Source organism: Pollachius pollachius, assembly GCF_949987615.1.
Source record: "Pollachius pollachius genome assembly, chromosome: 15".
NCBI lineage: Eukaryota > Metazoa > Chordata > Actinopteri > Gadiformes > Gadidae > Pollachius > Pollachius pollachius.
Window position 1 is genome coordinate 19309481 of NC_136948.1, and position 25910 is coordinate 19335390.

Here is a 25910-nt window from a genome sequence, read left to right on the forward strand (position 1 = left end):
GAAGGAGAAAATGCAAAAAAGTAACTGTCACACGCCTCTGATAAGTTAGCATTGCATTATCCACCAAGAAGCTTTGTGTGGGAAGGTGCTGGGGATGGATAATATAATGACCACAGTCACGAAAACAGTGAACTTCATTCGGGCGCGTGGCCTGAATCACCGGCAGTTCCAGCTGTTCTTGCAGGAGATGGGCTCGGAGCACGGAGACGTTCCGTACCATACAGAAGTGCGGTGGCTGAGTAGGAGCAACGTCCTCAAACGATTTTTTGAGCTGAGGGAAGACATTGCTGTTTTCATGCAGAGTAAAGGAAAACCCTTGGCTGAACTGTCGGATCCAAACTGGCTGTGTGATTTTGCTATGTTATGTGACATAAGTGAGCATCTCGCCCAACTGAATAAGAAGCTGCAGGGACGCAACCATGTCATCACGCAGATGTCCGACATGATCCATTGTTTCCAGCGTAAACTTGACTTATGGAAGTGCCAAGTGGAACAGGACAATCTTGCCCACTTTTCTGCTTGTCAGAACATCTCTGCCTCAGTTCCCGGTGTTTTTTCATGTGCCAAGTTGGCTACCAAACTGAGCCGGTTAATGGATGAATTTGATCGGCGCTTCTCTGACTTCAAAGCACAGCAGTCGGGCTTTGCCATCTTTGCCAGTCCTTTCACCACCGATGTCAGCAGTGTGCCCCATCACCTTCAGCTGGAGTTGATCGAGCTTCAAAGCGACAGTGGCCTAAGAGCAAAGTTCCAGGATGCCGCAATCGAGGACTTTTACCGTCTACTGCCCCCTGGTGAGATGCCACAGCTTCGACTTCATGCTGCCCGTGTTCTCTCCATGTTTGGGAGCACCTATCTGTGCGAACAGATGTTTTCAATAATGAATCTAAATAAAACCAAGCACAGATCACGCATCACTGATGACAACCTCCACGCTGTTTTACGGATTGCCACAGCACAAAAGCTAAAACCAGACATCGACACACTGGTCAAAGGAAAACGGTGTCTGATATCTGGCCAGAAAACAGATAGGTAAGCATTTTTAAAACCGAATTAAAATATATGGTAATAAAATGTATTTCCATCAAAAATAATAATAGTTAAACTAAGTGCAATTTAATGATTGTGCTTGCATTTTTTTGTGTGTTTGTTGTTTTCAGAACATGATCAATGGATGAGGATGGTGGAGAGGGGATCCACTTGGTGTGTTCATGGACAGGCAGTATATCCTCATCATTTCCGACTCATAGTTGTGAACTTATTTTGTTATTTTCAGTTTATTACATATACTACTTTATGTGTAGCAATGTATTTGTTGTTTACAGGTGTATGTGTTTATGATAAGACAGACAAATGTTTACTCTTGCAAGGCTGTGTGCAGCCATTTATTTTTGTAAAATACTACATCTGTCACACATGTTCTTAGTAGCTCAATACTGTTGGTTGTATGTTATTCTGACCCTCCCGACTGTGTAAAAAAAAAAGTTAAACAAAGTAAATGTCATAACTTGTGTTTTGATAATATATTTCTTTATTTACTTGAATAGTTTGATCGTTGATCAATGGAGTAATGTGGGTTTCTTAACCGGACAAATTTAAAGGATTATTGTTATAGTAACATTTTTTTCTCATCTATGCATATGTTATGTTTGTAAGTTCTATAAGTAATAAATGCAGAAGGTAATTAAACAATATGTTATGGAGTAGTTACATTTATTATACATTATATTTGGTTACATACTATTTTACATTTACATGTGGCCCTTTGAGGGCAACCATTATGCTGATGTGGCCCCCGGTGAAAATGAGTTTGACACCCCTGCATTAGGCCTTCTATTTCTAGATCTTCTGACTAAGTTTACCGGTACTTATCCGAACGACATAATCGCTGTCACTAGATATAAAGAAAACGTTGACTTTCACTCGGTGATATTCACTGACAGTAAAAATAAATAAAAGTGTCCTTATTGTATGCACTGCTGTTCATTGACTAGCTCGAGCGCTCGTTGCTGCGTTGATGTGAGTTTGACGTGCGTTTATGTTCAACCATGCGTAAGGTTGGGGCCTCTGCAGTCTAACCACAAACGCAGTCAAACCACGCACTAACACACCTATTTCCTAATATTGACATTTAAGATGATTGTGGTAAATAAAATGTTACGCAGAGTCAAGGGTTTTTTGTATTATATTCGTAACAACAATTATTATTGTGTGCTAAGAGCTGCCATTGAAGTTTAAGCCACAGTATCACTACTTCCCCTTGATATGTTCTATGTCGAATTTATGTGTGCCCCCAGCCTTTAGTGGTTTGAGGCCTCTGGGACGACTTTCTAAGCAAAAATAGCCTAGACAGACAGCTAGCACATGATAATGTGGCCCATTCAGCCCATCAAGTGTCCCCTGATCACCAGGGCTTGACCCAAACAAGGGTCCCTCAGCTCCAGCTCCACGTTTGTTCTTGAGGGCCTGAGCTCCCATAACTTACAATGTTTTCTGATCAACTGCAAATGCAGTTTTTCAAAATATGAAGTGAAGGGGCAAACATTATGCTAAAACAGACTTTGTATCGCAGATTTGTCTTAAGTGTTCATTCCCAATACTTTCCAGCATCTACTACAGATAATGTGTTGCTGAATAAGATTGTCCAGATCTTATCCAGAGACGGTGTGGCTGCAGCCGGGCAGAAAACGGGGCGCGCTCTGGCTTTGAAACTTGGGCAGTGAATGGAGCTGACTTTGTGACTTTTGACCCCAAAACCTTACAATGGAAAGCCATGTCCCAGGCTGCAAGAGAAATAGCGTCAAGATGGAATACAGGGAAAACCAGAAACCTGGTGTTTAGGGACTTCGTTAATATTGACTGCCCCGAACTGATCAAGAGTTTGGAATTAAAATATGTTGATCAAAAGACAGGTGCGAGACAATAATCCTGACTAATTTCTTGCAAGTTTTAAATATTTTATTTTGATTCTATACTTATAGCGACATCAGTCATACAGTAATAAAGGTCATTATTATTTGTTCCCTACAGACCTGCACATTTCTGCGCAGGTTCTTCCTAACTAATCAAAGTTCAAGCTTAGGTGTCAGGTGAATAGTACCGACCGATCCGTGAAGTTGCTGACTTTGATTGGAGAGGGCCAGGCAGGCAGGTGACAGTCGATGGACCCCTGCCCTTTGGGGATGACTTGTGATATGTGATACTGAGGCTTACAGCAGTGATTCCTTCCAGCCAACACCAGTACGGCTGCCGAGTGCAAACTGAAAAACACAGCCTCTCTGCCTTTTGGAAGCCATCTGGTAAGTTTTATGTATATATTTAAAATACATTTTCAGTATAAAAATGAAATCGGGAGTCACTTTTTATTGAATCAATTGCTCAGCAGTGAATATTACAGTACATTAAATATAGCATTAGTGATTGACAAGAGATAGGTATTTAAATTAAAAATCCATGACCTTAACAAGATAGTTTTCATGATTGAGAGTTCTTGTACTGATGCTTTCAGACATATTTGTCATTTCAGATCAGCCCCCAACCGATGGAGAAACAGATGCAACCTCCACAGAGTTTCACCAGAATATTCTACGAATGATCATTGGTTACCTCGCGCTGATTTTAGCAATTGTTGGGGTTTCTGCAGTCGTAAAGATCCTGTCCAAATGTGGTAAGAACTTTTTTGTTTCGAGACATAAGATAATGAGGCACTTTATCTATCCCTGTAAGCAAACCTGGAAGCTTCCACATACATAAATGAAACATGGATAACATGCAAAGCAGGTAGACAAAGAAACATCTAAAAGCAGAAACAATATACAGGAATGGATAGGCCAATATAAAAATGGTGAAGAACTCCAGAACTGAGAACTGTTCAGACACCTAATGATGGATCATTTACAATCTTATAATCGTTGTCACCGTCATTTCATTTTTTAAAGCTTGTCTTATACAAAACCCAGTAACAAGCTTCAGCAATGCTGAATATTGTCATTTGCATGGCCGATTGAAGGATTAGACATTTAGGCGGGCTCAGCCCCTCATGAGAATGTTGCATACGTACAGCGCTTTGAAAAAGTGGTCAACCCCACTGCTTAATCACTTATTTCACAATTAATTCATTAATTAACAATAAATACATCCAATTTTTCTATTTATGATAAACTAATTTACAACAAAAATGCTTCTAATGAGTTACTTGTTGTAGGGTACTATGAGTTTTAAAAATGGGAAGATAGTGTTTGCTTTCTTTCGCTTTGTCAAAATTAAATTAGATACACAATATTATCTATGGAAGCAACCTAATTGGTTTGGTGGTCTGTTGTAGTTTATAATAGTGATGGTTCAGACGGAATACTCACCTTATTTAATTAATAGGGTTAGGGGTAAAAGTTATAGTGAAGTAGAAAACTTTCAGATGTTACCTACAGCACATTTAAGGTGTATAGTGGCTTTGAAATAATGTTAATGTAATGTTATTATAAGTTGTGAAGAAAAAATAGAAGCATAAAGTGGTCATTGATCATTTCTATTATCCAGTTCCTGTTGTAATTTCTTATTTCGTGTCTGTAGGTAAGGAAAATCTCATTGCTACTCCCATGGTCCCTCGACATTGGAGAGAGGAGTTCAGCCGCTTCATCACAGGTGAAATACCACCATTTACAAGATCGTTTATGGCATCGTACATAGATCCACCTGACAGAACAGAACAGAGTAACAACATCGAAGAATGGCATAATCAAATCCTAAACGAGGACTTCTACTACGGCCACCAATGAAGGCTCTGATACCATATTGACGAGTGGTGGCAGTAGCTCAGGAGGTAGAGCGGGTTGGCTGGTAACCGGATGGTTCCCAGGCTCCTCCTAGAGGGTCGAGGTGTCCCTGAGCAAGACACCACACCCTGACTACCCTGACCTTCCATGGTTGACCCCACCATCGGTATGTGGATGAGTGAATGAATGGTTGTAAGTCGCTTTGGATAAAAGCATCTGCAAAATCCCCTAAATGTGATTGACTACTGGAGCCGAAGATGACGCCGCTGGCTTCTTTCTATGCAACGATATATCATAAGCAGTATAACATCTGAAGCCCTTCGGGGGATGTGTTCAAAGGCTGTTTTCCTGACCCCCCGGGGGAAGAAGGGACAGGCCAGGGATCCCACCAAGATATTCAAAACACACATGTACATACATGTACACATGTGTAAATATTTTTTAAAATGTCAATATCATGGTTGTCCAACTTTTGAAACATATAGGTCGTTTTCTACTTAGTTTGGATGCTCTAATTCAGTTTACCCTTTGGTTTGATGTTTTGTGATTTCTCTATTCATTGATACCATTGTTTATATTTTGAACAGGCTTCTAGCCTTCATTAACCTGAATATGCCAGTGAACTAGCTATGCTATGGTGCTTACCACTTGCTTGGTAAGCAACCCACACATTTCATGTTCCATTTCCTTTCAATGCAATGTATGTGAATTTTTTTGTTGAATAATCCTTTCTTTAACAGTACAACAACAATGAATAAATACACTGATTTTTACCTTGAAACCACATCTTGGCTCCTCCATCGGTAGCAGTATAGAATAACTATTTCCCCATTAGAAAGCTATTAATAAACCTTTTCATGGGTGGATCTTTAGGACTTTTGGCACTAGTCAGAAAATAGAACCCAAACCACCTAAAACGTATTGTTAAACTGGTATAACTTTCATTCAACACTCCACCCTTTCATTTGTTTGGTTCTTCCCCTAGCAGTGTGCCAGTGCAGTGTGCGTCGGAGGCACATTCCTCATTTCGATTTCATGACATATGAGCAAACTTGTCAACAAGTAGTTACTTTGCAAGCTACTTGGAGGAACAACATCATGTTACCAAAACTCTGCCAGCAGTAATAAACTTGAAATAGTGTCTGTCTGAAGTGGCCACTGTAATATAAGTACATTTATGAAAATCCCCTACTGAAAGCCTCATCCAATCTCGTTAGGATTTCTCTTAACGAAACAGTAAACAAGGTGTCAAGGTTCCAAATGTAGTTTTCCGGCCCAGGCACTGTGCTGCTCTGCCCAGAAGTTTTTCTCTAACATAGCAGGACTGCTGGATCTGAGACGATGCCAAGTCAAACACCTTCAAGTCAAGTTTAGAGTCAGTGATTTCCAAATCTAAGTATAGTCTAGGTCAAATTTAAGTAATTTTAGTTAGTACGTTTAAAGTGATCAAATGTGTGACTCATGTAAACTCATATCATATATCTATGTAGCATTTTGTTTATTATATTATGTAAGTCTTCATTCATTCTACATTATTCCATAAAACAGCACGACCTGAGTATTTTTTTTTATTTTTTCTTATCCCTTGCTATTTTAAATGTAGACTTACTTTTGTCTGTATGAGATTGAATCAATCAACTCACTGAAGTGAAATAATTTCACAGAAGGAATGTCGTAATCAAGCATATTTGGTATAATTAAGACTAAGTCGTAATTAAGTCTGAGACGACCTTAGTCATATGATTACAATGTCTCTAAAGTAGTATAGACAGGGTGCGATTTGTGAAAAAACCAGAGGGGGGGATAATTTTGAGAAACATTTTAAAATGTTTCAAAATGAAGACGGACCCTGTGTATTTTGGTTGTTAATTATTACGATGTAATGGTGAAAATACTTTGGGTGGGGGGGATAATTTTTATCCCCACCGAGGATAAAAATAATTCAGCAGAGGGTAGGACGTGTAAACCAGAGGGGGGGATAATCCCCACCATCCCCACCGGCAAATCGCACCCTGAGTATAGAGGAACGAAGGGTGAACACAATGGACAATGAAAACAGCTGAAACCAGTCATAGAGTCACAGAAAAACTAGGGTGTTCAAGTGGAGAGGATAAACAAATACATTGAGGGCAGGCCTACGGCGTGATTTTTCACATTATGTTACAAACACTACAATTCAATCCATATCTTTCCTAAAATACACTTTTGTAACCTTTAGAACTTAGAAGAATAATCAAATAATATTAAAATATTGTAAGGAGGATGAAACATGATATTTTATTTTGTGATGTATCGATTGAAAGAAAGCAGTCCCTTTGATTTCATTAACTCAGCAGTGAATATATTTACATTGTTGTATTTATTGGGCGTGTGTCAGTGAGTGTCTGGACTGCTTGCATGTGTAGATAGGTCAATGCTGATACTAAATTTGTTCAAAATAATAAGACACAAATCAATAGACAAAGAACAAATACTGTGCAGTCATGCAACATGATGTAAAACATGTAAAGAAAAACGTACACCCAGTGTAAGCCTATAGTTTTTATAAATGGTACAAATTTAGTTTTTTATATGCAGTTATTTTATGATGGTTTATTGAAAGCTAGCAAGCTTGGGATCTGGGTGTTTAAATTACAATGCCATTTGTTGAAGACAAAATAGTAGGATTTATAAAAAACTAAAACTATTAAGCATTTTTTATTCTCAAATAAACTTAAATAAAAAAGTATTGCCTGCTGTTTGTATGTCCTGACCATTACCCGATTTCGGTCAACAGAAAACCCCAAACAACATCGCTCAGCGCTTCAAGCGGCCTTGTCGGGCTACACAACATCACAGGAAAGAATAATCCAGCACATGATCCCTGACTCAAGCTGCTTTGTGTGCACACAGGAACGTGCATTAAGACCCGCTTCATAATCAGCCACAAAGCATGCAGATTATCCCTGGGCCTGCACAAGCCATAGTAATGGGGTCTCTGACCGTGTGGACACACTACATGGAAATCCTTTGGCGTCGGGGTCAAACGCTTAACAGAAAAGATTCATTACATCTTTCTAGATAAATCTACATTTAGCAGACGCTTTTATCCAAAGTGACTTACAATAAGTACATTTGTGAGAAGAAAGAGAAACAATCATATATTGCTGTTGGTACAGTAAGAATGTTCATAGAAACAAGTTCCGTCCGCATACAAAATGTTGTAAGTTCAAGTGGAAGCTGTGTGTGTCTGTATCTGTGACAATGTGTGCGTGCTGATCTTTGGTGAGTGCCTGCATGCACGAGGGCCTTAATATAGGACATACATACATAAGGCATTTCATACGAAGAATCTTTATTTCTGCAAAACATATCTAAACTTTAACCTACCATCCATGTGACTTGTCTCTCACCAACAGTGACTTAAATCATTTAAATCAACCAAGAAAACTCTTAACTTGTTTCAACACAACTCAACTCCGCACATTCAAAGCTCATATGGTCCATATTTTCATCCAATCCAAGTCTGTGCACCGTTGGAACCAGCGCTTATGTTGTGCAATTGTGACATAAAATCAATTACTAGAAGCTCAAAGTTGACATTCAACAACATTTTGATTCAAATGTACTGGCATCTGGGGAAATAGGCCTATTTTTCCCAAACAAACAATATTGCTCAATTGTTGAGTAACATTCCAGACAGCAGGTATCTAAATTAAAATATAGCACAAAACAGTCTACCTAATGGAAGCAAGAAGTTTTAAATCCTCTTAGCTCCAGTGATAGAACCCAGAGTAAAAATAACTTACTTAACACTATTTCAAAGAGATATCTCCAAGCAACCTCCCATATGTTGCTTGGGGAAATCCCTCTGAAATAGTGTTAAGATGAATCATAAACATCCTCTCTTTCTATCGCTCTATTAACCTTCTTCTCAGGTTCCTACCCGCAAATTCCAGTACATGCAATACCTGAACTGTGATCCCAAGGTGAGCATACTATAGGGCAGCTGTTGCTCCCAACATTCTTCTCCAATCCTGGATGCAGACTGCCTGGTTCTTAATGGACTGTGAGAGTTACACAATGAGAGAGAGAGAGAGAGAGAGAGAGAGAGAGAGAGAGAGAGAGAGAGAGAGAGAGAGAGAGAGAGAGAGAGAGAGAGAGAGAGAGAGAGAGAGAGAGAGAGAGAGAGAGAGAGAGAGAGAGAGAGAGAGAGAGAGAGAGAGAGAGAGATTAACAACTCAGAATCATCTAGTACCAGATAAAAATGTAAGAGGATGTAAGAGGTTAGCTTGCAATCATCTGTGTCTATTACTGCTATTTTTTTTTTACCTTATTGAAAATAATTTCAGACAGCAACTCTACTGGAGTGTCCACCAAAGTCTCCACTTCTGAGCATTCGGGAGCAGAGGGCATCCCTTCCATGAAGGTAGGACAAATCTGATTAATGGGCATGTGATGAATTATATCAATGTATAAAGCTGGATTTACAGTTCTGCATAGAGCATGTATAAGAGAACATCCACATATCCTCATTCACAATGCAGAGCAACCTGGGTTTATACATACAAGTAATGGTAACGTCTACCCAGTAGGCTATAGTGTGTCTCAACCAAAATCGTCATGAATCAATGAGCAAATCAAGAAGTAGAATCACAAGATTGAGTCTACTCCATTGAAAATGAAAATATGTAGAAAAAAAATATTAAAAAAAATACATCCACATGAAAAAGATGTTGCAAAACATTCAAATTGTGTAAAGTGGTGGGTGCATCGCAATCAACTGAAGATAGTGTCTTGTTCTCTGCTGGTTGTCTCCTTTTATCTCTTGTGTCTGGCTGTCTAAAACATGCAAAACCCTGTTTCTATTCAAAGCTCGACCAATCAGCGATGAACTTGATGCAAACCTTCACAGAGAAGGGTGCAAAAAGGGAAATTTGTGTTCAGTTGACCTTCTCAACAGAAATGGACACATGGACACAACTAAGATCGAACCTGCAATTAGTTCTAAAACACCCCCTCCTACTCTTACCCTATCGACTTATTGAAATGATGCTCTGCACCCAGAATTCAGAGTTTTCACACTGAATGAGACACAGTGACTATCTTTGCTCAGAATTGTAACTGCGCATCTCAGTTTGCAAGTCTGTTAGCATGCATAGTGGTTTGTTTACACGTAATCTAAACTTGTGGATTTGTTTGTTTGGGTGAACAAAAAGAGGTAACTACCTAGCCAGAGTAGTTTGTGTTTGCTTACCTGTGTTGAACAAAGGCAAGACACAGCTTTGGAAGCTACTATCCACTAGCTATAGATAATGGATGTCAATGGCTCGCCAAATGCCCAATTTCTATTTCAACTTGCCTACAACGCTAGAGGGGGTGAGTTCAACAAAAATCATGACACAGATAATGACAGCAATTGACTTGGGGTCTGAGAAAACCGCAAACATCTGAGCAAACCCTTAACATGTGCTGACACGGAAATGAAAATCTGCCTAAATTTAATAGAATTCCAAGTTTTGGTCCAAACATGGATACAGCAGTAAGGATAATATAATTGTCTGTTTTATGCTCCAATATTAATTCCCCTTCTGATACATGGTGCATGAACCTCTATGCGTGTGAGGGCACAACATCTGGATGCATACCCTGCACACACACACCACTGCTTGCCGTTTCTTTGTGCCTGATGATGATGGTAGCGATGAGCGAGCCGGCATCAAAGCACGTCCCCCAGCATCAGACCCGGCACCCCTGCCCGGCCCAGGGCCACCGGACGGCGCTGCACAGGGCAGCTGCCGCGGGCAACAGCGACGCCATGGCTGCCCTGGTCCAGGGAGGATGCGCCCTGAACTTACAGGAACGGGTGAGTTCTATCGGAGCCCTGTATCGTGGTGGTGAGTGAGAGCCGACACCTGGATCTGGGTATCAGTATCAGCCTATCTTTGGTATCAGTGCTGTCGTGCATCTTTTATCTAAGTCCTAGCAGTGAATGCACCAGAGGTTTGGAGGGTTGAGTATTGGAAATGTGCAGTATTCAGATAAACAATCTTTGCGGTGGTGAATCTTAGTATTTGATTTTAATTTTTTTTGCATGAGCACTTGTGAGCTAAGAAAATAAGGATGCATGTTTATTGCACTAAGAAGGGAGCATGGCAGGGAAAAAGCCAAAAAATTTCCAGATACAATTTATGAAATGTAATTTCATCTATGACAATTAAAGGGAGAGATAGTATACGAGCATGTAACGGGACTGGGGATGTGAAGTGCGGTTATAGGGGAAACTCACATCATTACATCAGAATAACACATTGTGCAGCCAAATACACTAGTATACAAATATCAGTAAGATGATTCAGCCTATTTAGAAGTAGACTCAAGCTTGTGTGTGTGTGTGTGTGTGTGTGTGTGTGTATAATGCTGAGTTACATTAATGTAGTGGGGAAACTTTGTGTTTGTATTATAGGATGGCAACACAGCCCTCCATGAGGTGTCCTGGCACGGCTTCTACCAGTGTGTCAAACTACTGGTCAAGGCAGGAGCGGATGTTCACGTCAAAAACAAGGTTAGAGACAGCCGAGATGTAATGTAGTCTGGAGAAAACCTGAGTGATGAAAGCATAGAGGATGGTGGATGGAACACTTAATGTAATGCAGTAGCTAAACCTTTTAAGTGATCCAACGGGATCATCCAGCAAGATGACCTTATTGAGAACCACACATTACATTCCCCCAACGTTGACAAATAGGCAGTCTCCTCGATTTTGTATTGGAATGCTCCTGGGCTTGCCGTTACCATTCTTTTATGTGTACTAAAACGAAATTGGCCACACATGAAGCAAAACTTATTCATCCAATAAATTTGATTTGTCTGCTTGAGATGCATAGAAATCATGCGTAAACATTTGAATTTCCAAGTAACAATACGTAACACAAAGTCGTAATTATGGTGGTCTAAAATCGTGAATGTATTTCGCCTTGAACGTTCACATTTTACGTTTTATATGAGACGAGACAATCATCAATGAGGTGCTTCAGTGATTAGGATGAAGGACCCACACTGTGTTATGATTGAAACAGTTTTTCAACATGTATTTAATATCGGAGGATGTCGTATTGGGATGAGTGTTGACGTTTGACTGAAGGTGAATGATGTTCCTTCCCACCTTGCAGGCCGGCAACACGCCTCTACATCTTGCGTGTCAGAACGCACACGCTCAGAGCGCACGCGTCTTACTGCTCGGAGGTTCAGCGGCTGACACCAAGAACAAGGCAAGTTACCAACTCACTCACACAAACACACACACACACACACACACACACACACACACTTAGGCAGAAGGAAGTAATTTTGCCAAATGATATTGACAACAGATGTTTAAGTGAAGCCTGGCTCATTTCCTCAAGGATCCATCAGTGTTTTATACCTACCTCTTGTTCTCCCTGTGTGTAACATGGTATCAGTCTGTTGTTTCACAGGAGAAGCGGTGCCTTTAACCTACAATGAGATAAAGATGACTCTGTGTGGTGGTTTTCAGATGGGGGACACCTGCCTGCATGTATCCTCTCGTTACAACAACGTCAAGGTGATGAAGCTTCTGCTGAGTACACTGTGCTCTGTGACAGAGAAGAACCAGGTACTGTGTATATTCCTCCTAGAATGACAACGCACAACTAACATTGTGTGATGTCAATGCTACTTGATGCTACGTCGATATTAATCAATTTGACGAGGGGTTTGTTTCCATCAGTGTTTACTTTGGTCTGTCCAGGCTTATGTCTTGGCATGCACTTGAATTTATTAATTCAGTCGGCATCCTAAGTGTTCTTGTAAACGCACGCACACACACACACACACACACACACACACACACACACACACACACACACACACACACACACACACACACACACACAGGGCAGAGAATACATGATGTGCACTCACCGATCTCAATGAGGTCAGTATTATGAGTCAAAATAAGTCCAGACTATTTATTAGATTCAGGGAGCACTCTTTAAGTACCAGGTACTTACATGCACTTCCTCAGCAGTCCTAAACCAAAGGCCCTCATTCAGCTGACCCTGGTTGTGACCCCCCAGGAGGGGGACACGGCTCTGCACACGGCCGCAGCGCTCAACCACAAGAGGAGCGTCCAGCTGCTGCTGGAGGCCGGAGGAGACGGGAACGTCCGGAACAACGTGGGTCTCTCACCTCATCCACTGCACGCATTCAAATTCAAACTCACTCGTTTCTCACCCTCTTGTCTCGTCTAAGTCAACTGTTATTATCTGTCTTGTCTGTTTTTTGTCCAATTTGCATGTAGCAGGTTTAAAGAGCAAGTTGTTTGCCTGAATACTGAAGCGTTTAGTTTGATGGGCTCCCCCCATCCCTCCCCACTCTCTCTCCAGGCAGGCAGGACGGCCCTGGACAGAGCGAGGGACAACAACAGCACAGAGGCAGCATTGGTCCTCACCCGGGCTCCACAGGTGGGTCCATCTCTACGCTGAGCGGGTGGTTGTTTCAGAATCATACGCTCTTCTGCTTACCCGCTGTACAACTCTCATATCATATAACCGCCGCTTCAAGGCAACCAATGGCACAATGAACAGTGCACTGTTGGTTCCACAAACAAACAAGTCAATGAGTTGAGCGAGTTGAGCCAACTAAACAATGATGACATTTTCTAGTTCACATTGGTAAATTAACTTTATTCCAAGATGGCGCCACACACGGTTGCAGTCATCCGAGCTGACTGAACATACATATATGTTTATATATATACTGTACATATATTCTAGTTTTATTTAAATATTTTTTTCTTATGTTGTTCTTAAGTGCACTGTACCTACTCTTTTTATCTTCTTATGCCATTTTAATTGTTATTATTTGCATTGTTAAGGAGAGCTTGGGCTACCAAAATCTCATTGAGAATTACGTTGTTACGTTGTGCATTTGACGAATAAAATAACTTGAATTTGAACTTGATCAGTATTTGTAAATAACATGGACCAAAACACATGTGTTTAACATTCAAATGAAAAAAAATAAAAAAAATGGATAACCAGTCTTTAATTATCTTTTGCTGTCCAGGTGCATCACTTCATGCGAGGAAGAACGATAAGGAAGCAGAGAGAGAGATTGAGGGTCGAGCACAGGACCCAGTCCGTCACTAGTGTCGACACACTGTCTAAAAGGGTGTGTACCTTGTTAAGGAGGAGTCAAATACTCCGCCTCTACCACAGAGCTTTTCTTGTCGAGTTAGCATGTTGTCCTATTGGACATATTATTTTACTCAAATGGGGTTTCCACCAATCCATTGATGCATTATCATAAAAATTGAGCTGTTGGCTTGTTTTGCCTTATAACTTAGAAAATGCATACATTCTTCCATACATCTATAAAAACATTCTCATTCAGAGATAATGTTATGAGCTAGAAAGATTAAAAGTATTATGACAGGGTAGGGAAGAGGAGCCAGAAAAAAGAGGGACTACTTCACAGGTTAGATTTAAAAGACAAAAGTAGACCGCACCACTGTGTCTTGTTACATCTCTTCTGAACAGGAGAGCGCCTCTTCCGCCGAAGACAGCGAGCTAGACTCTGTGCTGAGGCCCACCGGACTGAGGGCCACCAGACCGAGGGCCACCCGACCGACCGTCTTCACGACTGGCTATCATTGTCATCCCCACCGTCACCGCAAGATGGCCGCCCTCACCGCCAGAGGACCGCACGGCCGAGGGAGTGGGGTAAAGTTGCACGGAGATCAATATCAGATCTTCACGGATACGTTCATCCATTGATGCCGTTCCCGGTAATGTGCTTAAATAGCCTAAAATAACCTAAAAATAGCCCCAACCTTCATCGGGACCACACCTGAAAATGACCAGCAATGTAATGTCATACATCAGTAATTCAAGTCAGGTCAAGTTTATTTTGTATAGTGCATTTCATAGACAAAAAGGCAACTCAATGTGCTTAACAAAAGATAAAAACAAAATAAAATGTACATATAAAAGCATAAAAGGGAGTGCAAAACTGTAGCTATATAAGCATTAGATATAAAAGTATAAAAATAAGTGAATATCCACATGTGCAGACAAATATATATTTGTAAATAGATAAAAGGGCATAGCGATAAAAACATGAAACAGGAATTAGCAGAAAACTGTCCTATCCGATTTAGTGACGTGTAGACCAGAAATAGTGCCTTGAAGTCAATTCTGTGACATACAGGAGGCCAGTGTAGAGATTTTAGGATGGGGGTGATATGATTCGTTCTGCTTGTTTTTGTTAGAATTCTGGCTGATGCATTTTGTAAGAGTTTAAGCTTCTTAATGGCTTTTTGGGGAGGCCTGGGAATAGGCCATTGCAGTCGACGAGCCGAAATGCATGAATTTGATTTTCTAGATCTTCTTTTGCCATAAAATTCCTCAGTTTAGCTATATTTCTAAGGTGACAAAATGCTGATTTAGTGGTTGACTTTATGTGGCAGTTAAAATGTAGATCACTGTCAATATAGACAGCCGTGATCTTGTTTTACTCACTACTTGTTTTACCTTGAGTCCCTTAGAATCCAGAATAGCAGTGCAGTGTTTCCCCCGGCACTGTATGGTTAAGGCGGCTGCCTTAGCAACAATAGGGCCCCGCCTTGACTACCAATGTATAAAAAAATATATATATATATTTTTCTTTTTATATATATATTTTTTTAATTATTATGCATTAAAAAAGTACAAAACTCCCGTAGGGAAAGAAAACATACTTCCATCAGGTACAAAAACTAAGGATAAATAATGCATTGGTTATACGGTTCAAAACAGTATCACCGATTGACCTCCTTGAGTAAGACATTTTCTGGGGGAAACACTGCAGTGACTTTGTGTTTTTCTTCCTTTTGACCAAATACGATCACTTCAGTTTATCTTGGTTCAGCTGAAGGAAATTCTGGGACATCCAGTTATTCATTTGTTCTATACAGTGGCAAAGGGAGTCAAGGGGGCTGTAGTCATTTGGTGACAGAGCTAGGTACATTTGGGTGTCATCAGCATAGCTATAGTAGGAGATTGAGTTATTTTTTATGACTTGACCAAGTGGGAGCATGTAAAGGTTGAATAACAGTGGTCCCAAGATGGGGTAAAAGAAAACAAAGTGAAAGTAGCCGCATGTGTCATTCCCAGGCCTTGAATAAAGATCATGCAGGGAGTGGAGAGGGAGTCCCTTCAGAGACCCAAAGGAGGAAAGGACTTCTCCCGTCCGGCAACTGCAGGGAACCTCTGAAGACCAGGGCCTATCAGCTATACACACCCTTCCGAGACAGACACGGCACGGTACGACAGGTCGATGTGATGCGATCAGTGTCACGTCTAAGCTAACAAGAGGAACCCAGGAATCTTTGAATTGTTTATGTAACAGACTTTGACCAGCATCTCAACGCGGCTCCATATTGCCTTGACGCTTCTTAATTAAAACATTAGAACGACGATAGATGAAAATATACCAACAAATATGGCGGCGGAGGATAAAATATGTTTTAAAACCTATGTGAAAGATAAACAAAGCATAATAAGAATGTGTTATAAACTTATTTGCCATCAACTGTCCATCTATGGTTGGGTTGGCATGGTGGGGTGGTTTGGTGGTGGGATATGCCAGGCTCCTGCCAGAGGGAGCCACTGTAGGGCCCGCTTCAGGAAGCTGGGGGGCCAGATCCGAGCCAACCAGGAGGAGATGAAGTCGCACATCGTAAGCTTGCAGGACCAGTTCAATGTCCAGCTGGGAAGGCTGCACCGCAGCAACCTACATCAGGTAAACTGACTTCATCAGGCAGTGTTTCCATAAAGCAGGGGAGAGAGTCAAGATTTCCAACCACATATCATCTACTTCCAACCTACATTGAATTGCGTTTGTGTAGCCCTTTTCAGGGCACTCAAAGTGCTTAACATTGGGAAGGTTAAAGCTCATCTATTACCAGTGTGTAGCACCCTGCTGGGAGATGCAGGGCAGCCATTATGCACCAGAATGCTCACTTCGCACTAGCAATCCCAGTGGAGAGGTGAGAAAAGATACTATCCAATCAGAGACCAGGGGATGATTAGGCGGCCATGTTGTTGCTAGAGCCAGGTTGGAAATTGAACCAACACCGGGGCTAGCACCCCTACCTACACTTTGACCACTGCCATGGGATCCTTAGTGACCACAGGAAGTCAAAGCTTTGATTAACTTCTCATCCAAAATAAAGGATTAAGGTTCCTTAAATGCAGCCCATCATTGCTTAACTGAGAAGCAGAGATATAAGCATGCTATACCTTGATGTATTGATGTATTCTTTCAGATCAAAGTGTTGGACATGGTGAATCAGGAGAGAGCGGCCACAGAGAGAGAAGCCATGCTCTACAGGATAGACCAGCATGCCGAACAGGCCAGAGAAGAAGCCACGAGGAGCCAGGTACGGGAGTGGCACACTTCACTTAGCTGCCAGTTGACAAGGTCAAACTATACAATCTTAAGCAGCGATATAAGAAAAGAAAATGCAGAAATTCAACCACTCATAGTTATCTCTTGGTTTGGCCTGCCTTAATCTCATATAGCTGTATAATATCTAGAAAGCAAACATACCAAACAGAGCCAAAAAAGTGAAACCAGCTTCTTATAACGTTGTGTGGTGGGTGATGTTTTCCCCCTCACAAGCAGGCAGCGATGAGCCGGGACCTCAAGCGGTGGTGCTTGTCCCGGATGAGGGGCATGGATCTCCCGCCCAGCCCCGAGCCTTACGCTCTCCTCCATTCACCCTCTGTGGAGGTCTCTACGGCAGAGTCTGACCTGCTGGAGTCGACCCTCCCGCTGTTGGATGTGGTGCCTGGAGACGACAGCAGCAACAGCTCCTCCCTGGCCACCTACGTCAGCGGTCTCCCCAGTCTTCCCTCCTCCGCCATCCTGGCCAATGACGACCACAACCACCAGACACCAGAGGGCAAGAACTGAGATCAATGTGGAGTGGTCCCAGGTTGGGTTTTAATCAAAAACTATAGACCTGACATAATGACGACTCTATTTTCAGGCCTGCCGGTGAGCTCTGCTGACTTCTGCTGGCGGCTTCCGGCAGTGACGCTCCGTGGTTCCGTGGTTCCTCCGGCCGTCGTAGGCTTGGGGAGGGCCAGGGGCAGTTCCACCAGTGGCAGTAGGAGCAGCTTGTTTGCTGTCCCAGCCAAGCCTGGGAAGGCTGAGATACTGGCGACCCGGGGCCAGCGGTTAGGACACAGGAGCTACGGCTGGGCCTGCAAGAGACAGCTCAGTGAACCCGTGCTGGCCCGTGGGCGGGCTACCGCTGGCACAAGCACTGACAACGACGCTGTGCTGGGGGTCTGTACCGACCGGCAAACGTTAATCCAGGAAAGGAACAATCGGCAAGCTGTTGAAGTGAGTTTATGAGGGTTGGGGGGGAGGGAATCCTGGGAAAGATAGACCAACTTGATGTTGTGTTCTAGGATTTTTGATAAAGTTTGAACAGGTTTGAAGCAGTACCCTCTGATATTAGAAAATGGCCAAGCTGGATGGTTAACCTTTAAAAAATTAGGACAAAGAGTTTTAACTAATAGACAGTCTGCTAAAGGCGACATTTGAGTGCAACTGGACTGAATGTATACCCTGGAAGTAGATTCAAAGGTCACTGCCTACTCAATGAAACAGATTCAAAAGTTCAGTGCCTAACTAGTTATAGTAGGAAAATCGGCCGTGATTAATGACGCCATCCTCTGAGCTGATTTCCTGTGGTTGGAAATGTTTGCAATTTAAAAAGTTGCCCCCTCATTGTATCTATAGTGTAGGATACAAATAATGGACACCCCAACCTTCTTCCCCCTTTGCCAGGTGACTCAGCGGTTTTTCGAGGCGGTGTCGGCACAGCTGGAGCGCTGGTACGAGAGCAAGGTGCAAGAGGCCAAGCGACAGGCGGAGCTGAGGGCACAGCAGGACATGAAGCGGCTCCTGCAGCGAATCACCGACCTGGAAGAGGAGATCCAGCGGCTAACAGCCAATGACAAGGCCTAGAGCGCTCAGGGGCCCCGCCCATTCCACCGGTTCCCTCCCCCAAAACCCAGTGACTGCTACATCAATGATTGGCATGTTGTCATCCACAAAAACAAAGGAGAGAGTTAAAGTCAGGAACACAGAGGGAGAATGTTGTTCTTGATCTTCCTCTCTGCCCATAACCAATGCTCAGTGTTTCTTTGTTTCCTGACTCTTGTTCCCGATCCTCTGTTATACTTTGTATGATGTGACATGTTATGAAAGGTCACCAGAGCAACGAGTCGTGAGTAGACCATGGATCCATGAAGTTCTATAATGCACTAATGATTTAGTGTCAGTCGCATCACATGCCTACCATCCCATTATGGAGTGTGTGTGTGTGTGTGTGTGTGTGTGTGTGTGTGTGTGTGTGTGTGTGTGTGTGTGTGTGTGTGTGTGTGTGTGTGTGTGTGTGTGTGTGTCTGTGTGTGTGAGAGTGTGCCATGTATTCTGCTTGTTTTGTTGTTTATGTTTATTTAAAAAAGCAGGTTGTCGCAATTTTATGATGTTTTTTAATGACTTCAAATATTAAGTAAGTAAATGTACAACCACCATCTACCATTCGGAAAGTCCTTGAATTCTTTCATGAAAATAGAAAAAGAAAATGATCTGGACTATCAACGTCAAATTTAATTAATAATTTAATTTAACTTTTATCAACCTTATTTTTCTTACACACACAAACACACATACACACACACACACACACACACACACACACGTTGTCTTGTGTCTAAGCAAACGATGAGACATGCATGGCTCATAACAAATGAGGATATGTTGCTGACCAACAAAAATCCCTTCTACCACCCGGCCTCAGACTATAGCAGGGCGAAGGACAACCCCCCCCCCCTCACCGAAGACAACAAATAGCATCATCATGTGGCGTGCGTGCTTAGGGTATTGTGTGCGTGACGGGAAGGCCTACCGTCAACAAACAGACCGTCCGGGCCCGGGCTGTCAGCCGGGGCGGGGCCGCGGAGCACTTGATGAACCAGCCGTTGCGTAACCCCGATGATCCCGGGGTGACATCGGAGCGGTCGGCTTCTATCGCAGCAGCGAGCGGCGGCGGCTGCTGAAGGGAAAATCGGAATCAATGCAACATCGACTCTGTCAGCGAGCAATGGAAACCTAATTAAGGCGCCCGCAGGCCACGTGGCTGGTCATTTAATGCAGCGGAGCGCGAAACTCAGCGGCTCTCCAGTCCACACACCACCATACACCAACGACTACAGGCTGAACCTCAGTGACTCTCCAGTCCACACACCACCATACACCAACGACTACAGGCTGAACCTCAGTGACTCTCCAGTCCACACACCACCATACACCAACGACTACAGGCTGAACTTCAGCGGCTCTCCAGTCCACACACCACCATACACCAACGACTACAGGCTGAACCTCAGTGACTCTAATCCACACACCACCATACACCAACGACTACAGGCTGAACCTCAGTGACTCTAATCCACACACCACCATACACCAACGACTACAGGCTGAACCTCAGTGACTCTCCAGTCCACACACCCCCATACACCAACGACTACAGGCTGAACCTCAGTGACTCTCCAGTCCACACACCATCATACACTAACGACTACCGGCTGCAGTGCTGCTTGGTATAAATTATCTTGGTCTATGCTTCATTTTGATGACATGTTTCAAGCTAACACCAGTTATGAAAGGTTTCTTCTCCACACAGTGGACAACAGCATACAAGGTTTTATGAGTTTGCAGATGAGTTAGACACTACAAACATAGCCTCCGCCCAAGCCAAGCCAAGACAAAGGTTTACCTGGGTAAATTAGAACCTGTAGGCGTGGCTTATTAACCATTCCGCCCACTTCCAATATAAACTGAATTCTTACCTGTGTTCGAGAGATGCCTAATAAACCACCTCCAGAGGTGAAGCTCGTTGACCTTGTGTCTCTGTTGAAATAAACCATGTGTTGAACATTAACCACTCTCAGAGTCATGCCTAGCCTGAAACGACCATACCACAAAGGATCTAATTAGCTTTTTCACAGCTTTCTCTGATCTACACTGAGAGGTGGAATGAAGAGTTGAGCAAAACACATGTAGTAACTCTACAAACACGGTTGTGGAGTGGGGGTGATATGATGTTTTTACCTATGGTAACTCCTGAATAGGAGTTAATCATGTTCAAATAATGTGTGGCCTGTGTGGTGTTATGAATCATAGTGTTGATATGCAACACCTACTCGGTAAATGTAATACTGTGACACATTTGAGTATGGTTCTGCGTATCATCACCGCAGGACAATAGATCGTGTTCCCGAGGTGTCATCGCAGGACGAACGCAGGCCAGGGGTCACTTCGTGTCCAAAGTGGTATAGGATCTATCTCTTTTTTTTAGATGCGTTTTACGCAATGTAATTGGGGGATCGGTGTGAGGTCAGGGTGGATGATTACAGCTAGAAAACTATTGAATAACAGCGCATCAAAGGGCACAGAAGGCTACTACAGACCGATTCCAAAATACAAACAGATTCAATACTCGCACACAACGCACAACAACGTCGACGCACAAGACAAAGATCAACACCCATGGCAATCAAACAATATCAATATATCACGTTGTAGACACAGTGCATGTTAGTCAGCCAAGTCAAGTTATAACAGTATCCAACATCACTGCCCGAAATTATGACAAAATAGAAACAGCTGAGGGAATAACTTTAACAATGTGAAGCACTTGATTTGATTTTTTTAATGTATTTTTAACAACAAATTATGGTTTTAAAAATGTTTCAGGTACATGGTACATTAAACGAGGAGACCCATAAAAATTCTAATGTGCGCCCCACAATAACACCTCTGGGAAAAGGGTCTATTGAGCCAAAGTTTAGCATATATTATATATTGTGGCTTATATATTACACTATATGTTGCTTGTATCAGGCCTCCTATTATACAAGCAACCTGATCAGGTCAGGACACATTTCTGGTAGGATAGAATTCATGTTATGAACATAGAACAAACATTTTCTAAATGTTTTGCTGCTTTGTAGTAATTAGCCAAATAATGGACGGATGTATCATTAATTGATGATAGGAGAAGGCCCTTAATATGTGAAACATATAGTGTAGAAAATCTGCAGAACTTTAGGTATGTTGCAGTAATCTCACCAACCTGGAATAAAAGAATAACAGAAAAAAACAGAAGAGCAACATTACAAATGCATGTATCTACGTTTTACCCCTGTCCCGCCATCCACAGTGCAATTAAGATCTGCCCCAAATTCTCGGAATGCCCAAGCCTGGGCATAACACCAACAAACAATCCAGTAGCTCTTTAAACATTTGTAATGCTACCATGCATAGACTAATAGCTATGTAAATCCTGAATTCAACCCTCCAATTAGAAAGGTCACATCTACAAAATAAATAGGTGACAAAGGCAGTCGTTATGAGCGCCAAAACAATAAGCACATTTTCGCTCTCCCTGCCAACAAGGGTGATATCGACGGTGATGGGTGGGTGGTAGAGGCCAGCTCTGGCATTGCTGGTGCGGAAGGAATATGAGGAGGGGGGTTGTGGGGGAATGGGGGGGGGGGGGGGGGATTGGGGCTTACCAATTGCCTGGCAAGATGTGCCATGGGCCATTGTCCCGTCGAGAGGCAATCAATTGTCACATCCTGTAAACCCTACATGCAATGACACGGGAGCACACTAGCAGAGTCTGCACGGCCATACTGCACACAAAACAGAGAATGAGAGGATAGGGGGAGAGCCAGAGAGAAAATAAGGAATGGGATTTGTTTTTCGGACGAGTGCAAGGCGACTTTAACCTGTGAAGTTCTCCATGGGGTAATCAGGTTGGGCTATTTCCTCCGATGGAATACCTTCGCAAAGGTCAACATGGCTAACTACAACAAGAAACGGAGTGACAACCCATATCATTGAGAATGTAAGTGGTTTTTTTTGTACGTCTTTTTTCTCCGCGTGCTGGTGTATTGGCTTTTTGACTTCAATGTTAGAGTTTAATGTTGGTCATGTACATTCCCAGCCTTCCAATATATGACAGTTTTCCCAGTTTGGCCACCATCACCACCATTGATAATGTAAAAAAGAATAACTCATATCGTAACATTTGTATGGGAATGCTCTTAAGTCTTCTTACAAAAATCAAGCATTACTTATTTTATCATATTGGAAACTTTTCTACATAATATGAGTGATATATACTACTTCATTAGCCAATACTGTTAAAAAGAATAGTTGTAACCCCTGGGAACATTTCTAAATGAATAAACTATCCCTTTTCAAGTGATATTTTTAATTGGTGTTAAAAGAACACCATATTGCACAAAGGAATTGTGATAAATACGTGTGACACATATTTGTCTCTCCAGCCCAAGGGCATGTGGCAGTGAGACCATGGGTGACTGGAACCTGCTGGGCAGCATCCTAGAGGAGGTCCATGTCCATTCCACCATCGTGGGCAAGATCTGGCTTACCATCCTCTTCATCTTCCGCATGTTGGTACTCGGGGTGGCTGCCGAAGATGTGTGGGAGGACGAGCAGACGGAGTTTGTGTGTAACACCGACCAGCCGGGCTGCAAGGCTGTGTGCTACGACCGTGCCTTCCCCATCTCCCTCGTTCGCTTCTGGGTGCTGCAGGTCATCTTTGTGTCGGCACCCTCTCTGGTCTACATGGGCCATGCCCTCTACCGCATCCGCTTCCTGGACAAGGAGCGCCACCGGAGACGTGCCCAGCTGCGCGACGAGCTGGGCGAGCCGGAGGTGGCCCTGGAAGAGCACCGGCGCCTGGAGAGGGCGCTGCGTCGGCTGGAGGAGCAGCGCAGGGTGAAGAAGGTGCCTCTCAGAGGCTCCTTGCTGAGGACCTACATCATCCATATCCTCACACGCTCCGTGGTGGAGGTGTGCTTCATCCTGGGCCAGTATGTCCTCTACGGCCTGCGCCTGGAGCCCCTCTACAAGTGCGAACGGCTGCCGTGCCCCAACAGCGTGGACTGTTACATCTCCCGGCCCACAGAGAAGACCATCTTCATGGCCTTCATGTTCGTCATCGCTGCCGTCTCGCTTTTTCTCAACCTTCTGGAAATATCCCACCTGGGAGTAAGGAAAATCAGGCAGACGATATACGGAGATAAGTACTCCGAAGAGGACAGCTTGATTTACAAGCCCAAGAAGAAGCGCACCTTGCAGCACCTTTGTCTTATGCGCCACTTGTCACCTCATAACGGGCCGTCAACTCAAACCTTATTTAAGGGGATTCCTGAGGGAGGGACGAACGCAGTTCATCAGAACATGGGGCTCAGAGCTAACCAGCAGACAACGATAACAACAACAACAACCAGACATAACAGCCTGGCTCCTCTTGGACACTATCAGACAAACTGCATCGCACCTGGATCAATGGTACCACAGAACCAATACCAGACCGGGCAGGAGGGGGCCACTCAAGGCCTCCAAACCCATGAAGGCCCAGAGACAAACTCCAGGGCCTTGATGGACCAACACCCTCTGGTCTGGCCTGCGGTTCCTTGTAATGTAGAAGGCTGGCCAAAGGACCAGACTCAATACCCTGAGGAGCTCCTTCGACCCATGGAGCCTCCTCGAGTGCTCCAGACTCAGGGGTACAACATGGCCCACAGGCCCAGCCTCGCAGCCAGGGACATGGAGGAGGATGTGGAGAGAAAGTACTCAATAGGCAGTGACCTCTTTCATCTGAACCACAGGAAGACCAGCTTCATGGCAAAGCCTCCGTCCGAGAGCATGTCCACCATCAGCGGGTCCAGCAGCCCCTCGATTCATTCGTCGGAGGAGTCTGACGAGCTGGGCTCTCTGCAGGGGGACATGCCTATGATGCCACCTGCTGGAGGTCGCAGGATGTCCATGGTGAGTGAGGAGCCACCATACGTCGGCTTCATGTATAATATTAACATGAATGAAAACCCAATATGAAGTAGGAGGGCAATGTTCGACGGGTTGTTTTTATGGTGCACAATATTTTCTGTTGTTAATCTTTCTTGATGCACATTTTTAGGATTAGTCTTTAATTTCAAATATTGCTTTTTGCTTCGAGCATCAATTATGCCTTTTATGATATCACGTGATTTAGAAACTCAGACATAGAGGGTAAGTTATCCAATCCAGTAATCACAGGTATAAATGGGATCCAAATGCCACAGTGCAGCGGAAAGCAACAGTTATCACTCAATAGCAGAGATAGCGAGGCAGAAGGCATGGACATGGCTTGAAAGCTGACCTGAGAAATTGTACATACAAAAGCTAGATATTGAGCACAAGGAACAGGAACCATATTTGAGAAAGGAGAATGTTGACAAAAATAATGAAAACAATGAAAGGGTTTATATATATATATATATATATATATATATATATATATATATATATATATATATATATATATATATATATATATCCCTACTTCTTAGAATGTGACCAACAAAAGAAAATGCCTCCTGCCTTCCTGACTGGAATCATCAATCAATAGCTCTCATCGAAAAAAGAAAAACAAAGGAAGGGTATTTGTGGTTGTCATTCACGTAAGTCAGCCTGAAGAGAGTGCTTGGATTGCATCCCTGTCTGTGTACCTACCTACCTACCCACCGAGCTGCCTGTGCTGCACATACCTGGAGTCTTCAGCAAGCGTAGGCAGACCTATTGCTAAAGCTTGCAAGCTAGGCTGTTTTTGAGGGAATAGCTTACTCTGGTTGGTTTCTCCCAATTGCCTACTCTACTTTTAGAACTTTTTTTGTCTTAAATGTTCCATATTTTCTATCGTCCACCAATAATGTTAAATTCCCTGTCTTTCAACAGAGTGTGTTCCTGGATATCTCCTCAATCATGAAAAAGTGAAGAGAAGAAGACAACGTAGCTCCAACACAAGTCACCATAACGACTACATGGTGTTATGGGATGGTGTATGTAGTTGTGTACGGTATAAGAAAGCAAAAAGGATATATCAAAGATTCATCCACAAACATTAGTACACAGTCCTGTTAACCCTGGGCCAATAAATGCTGCCAAGCGCACAGCACAAATCCTAGGTAGTCACAGTACCAACCTCAAATATGA

General features: G+C 43.0%; 2 protein-coding genes across 2 annotated transcripts; both read left to right on the forward strand.

Moving 5' to 3' along the window:
• Positions 1–10455: 10455 nt before the first annotated feature.
• Positions 10456–18797, forward strand: LOC307086957 (ankyrin repeat domain-containing protein 6-like; the record flags this gene model as incomplete). Its single annotated transcript, XM_079752303.1, has 14 exons — positions 10456–10617; positions 11218–11316; positions 11924–12022; positions 12139–12387; positions 12851–12949; positions 13160–13237; positions 13842–13946; positions 14315–14497; positions 15929–16087; positions 16404–16556; positions 17083–17196; positions 17442–17721; positions 17809–18167; positions 18618–18797. 14 exons carry the CDS (start codon positions 10456–10458, stop codon positions 18795–18797), a joined length of 2319 nt encoding a protein of 772 aa, XP_079608429.1.
• Positions 18798–23222: 4425 nt separating this feature from the next.
• On the forward strand, positions 23223–25691 carry gja10a (gap junction protein alpha 10 a; the record flags this gene model as incomplete). Its single annotated transcript, XM_079753037.1, has 2 exons — positions 23223–24707; positions 25653–25691. The coding sequence occupies 2 exons, from the start codon at positions 23223–23225 to the stop codon at positions 25689–25691; spliced, it is 1524 nt and encodes a 507-aa protein (XP_079609163.1).
• Between the last annotated feature and the right edge of the window lie 219 nt (positions 25692–25910).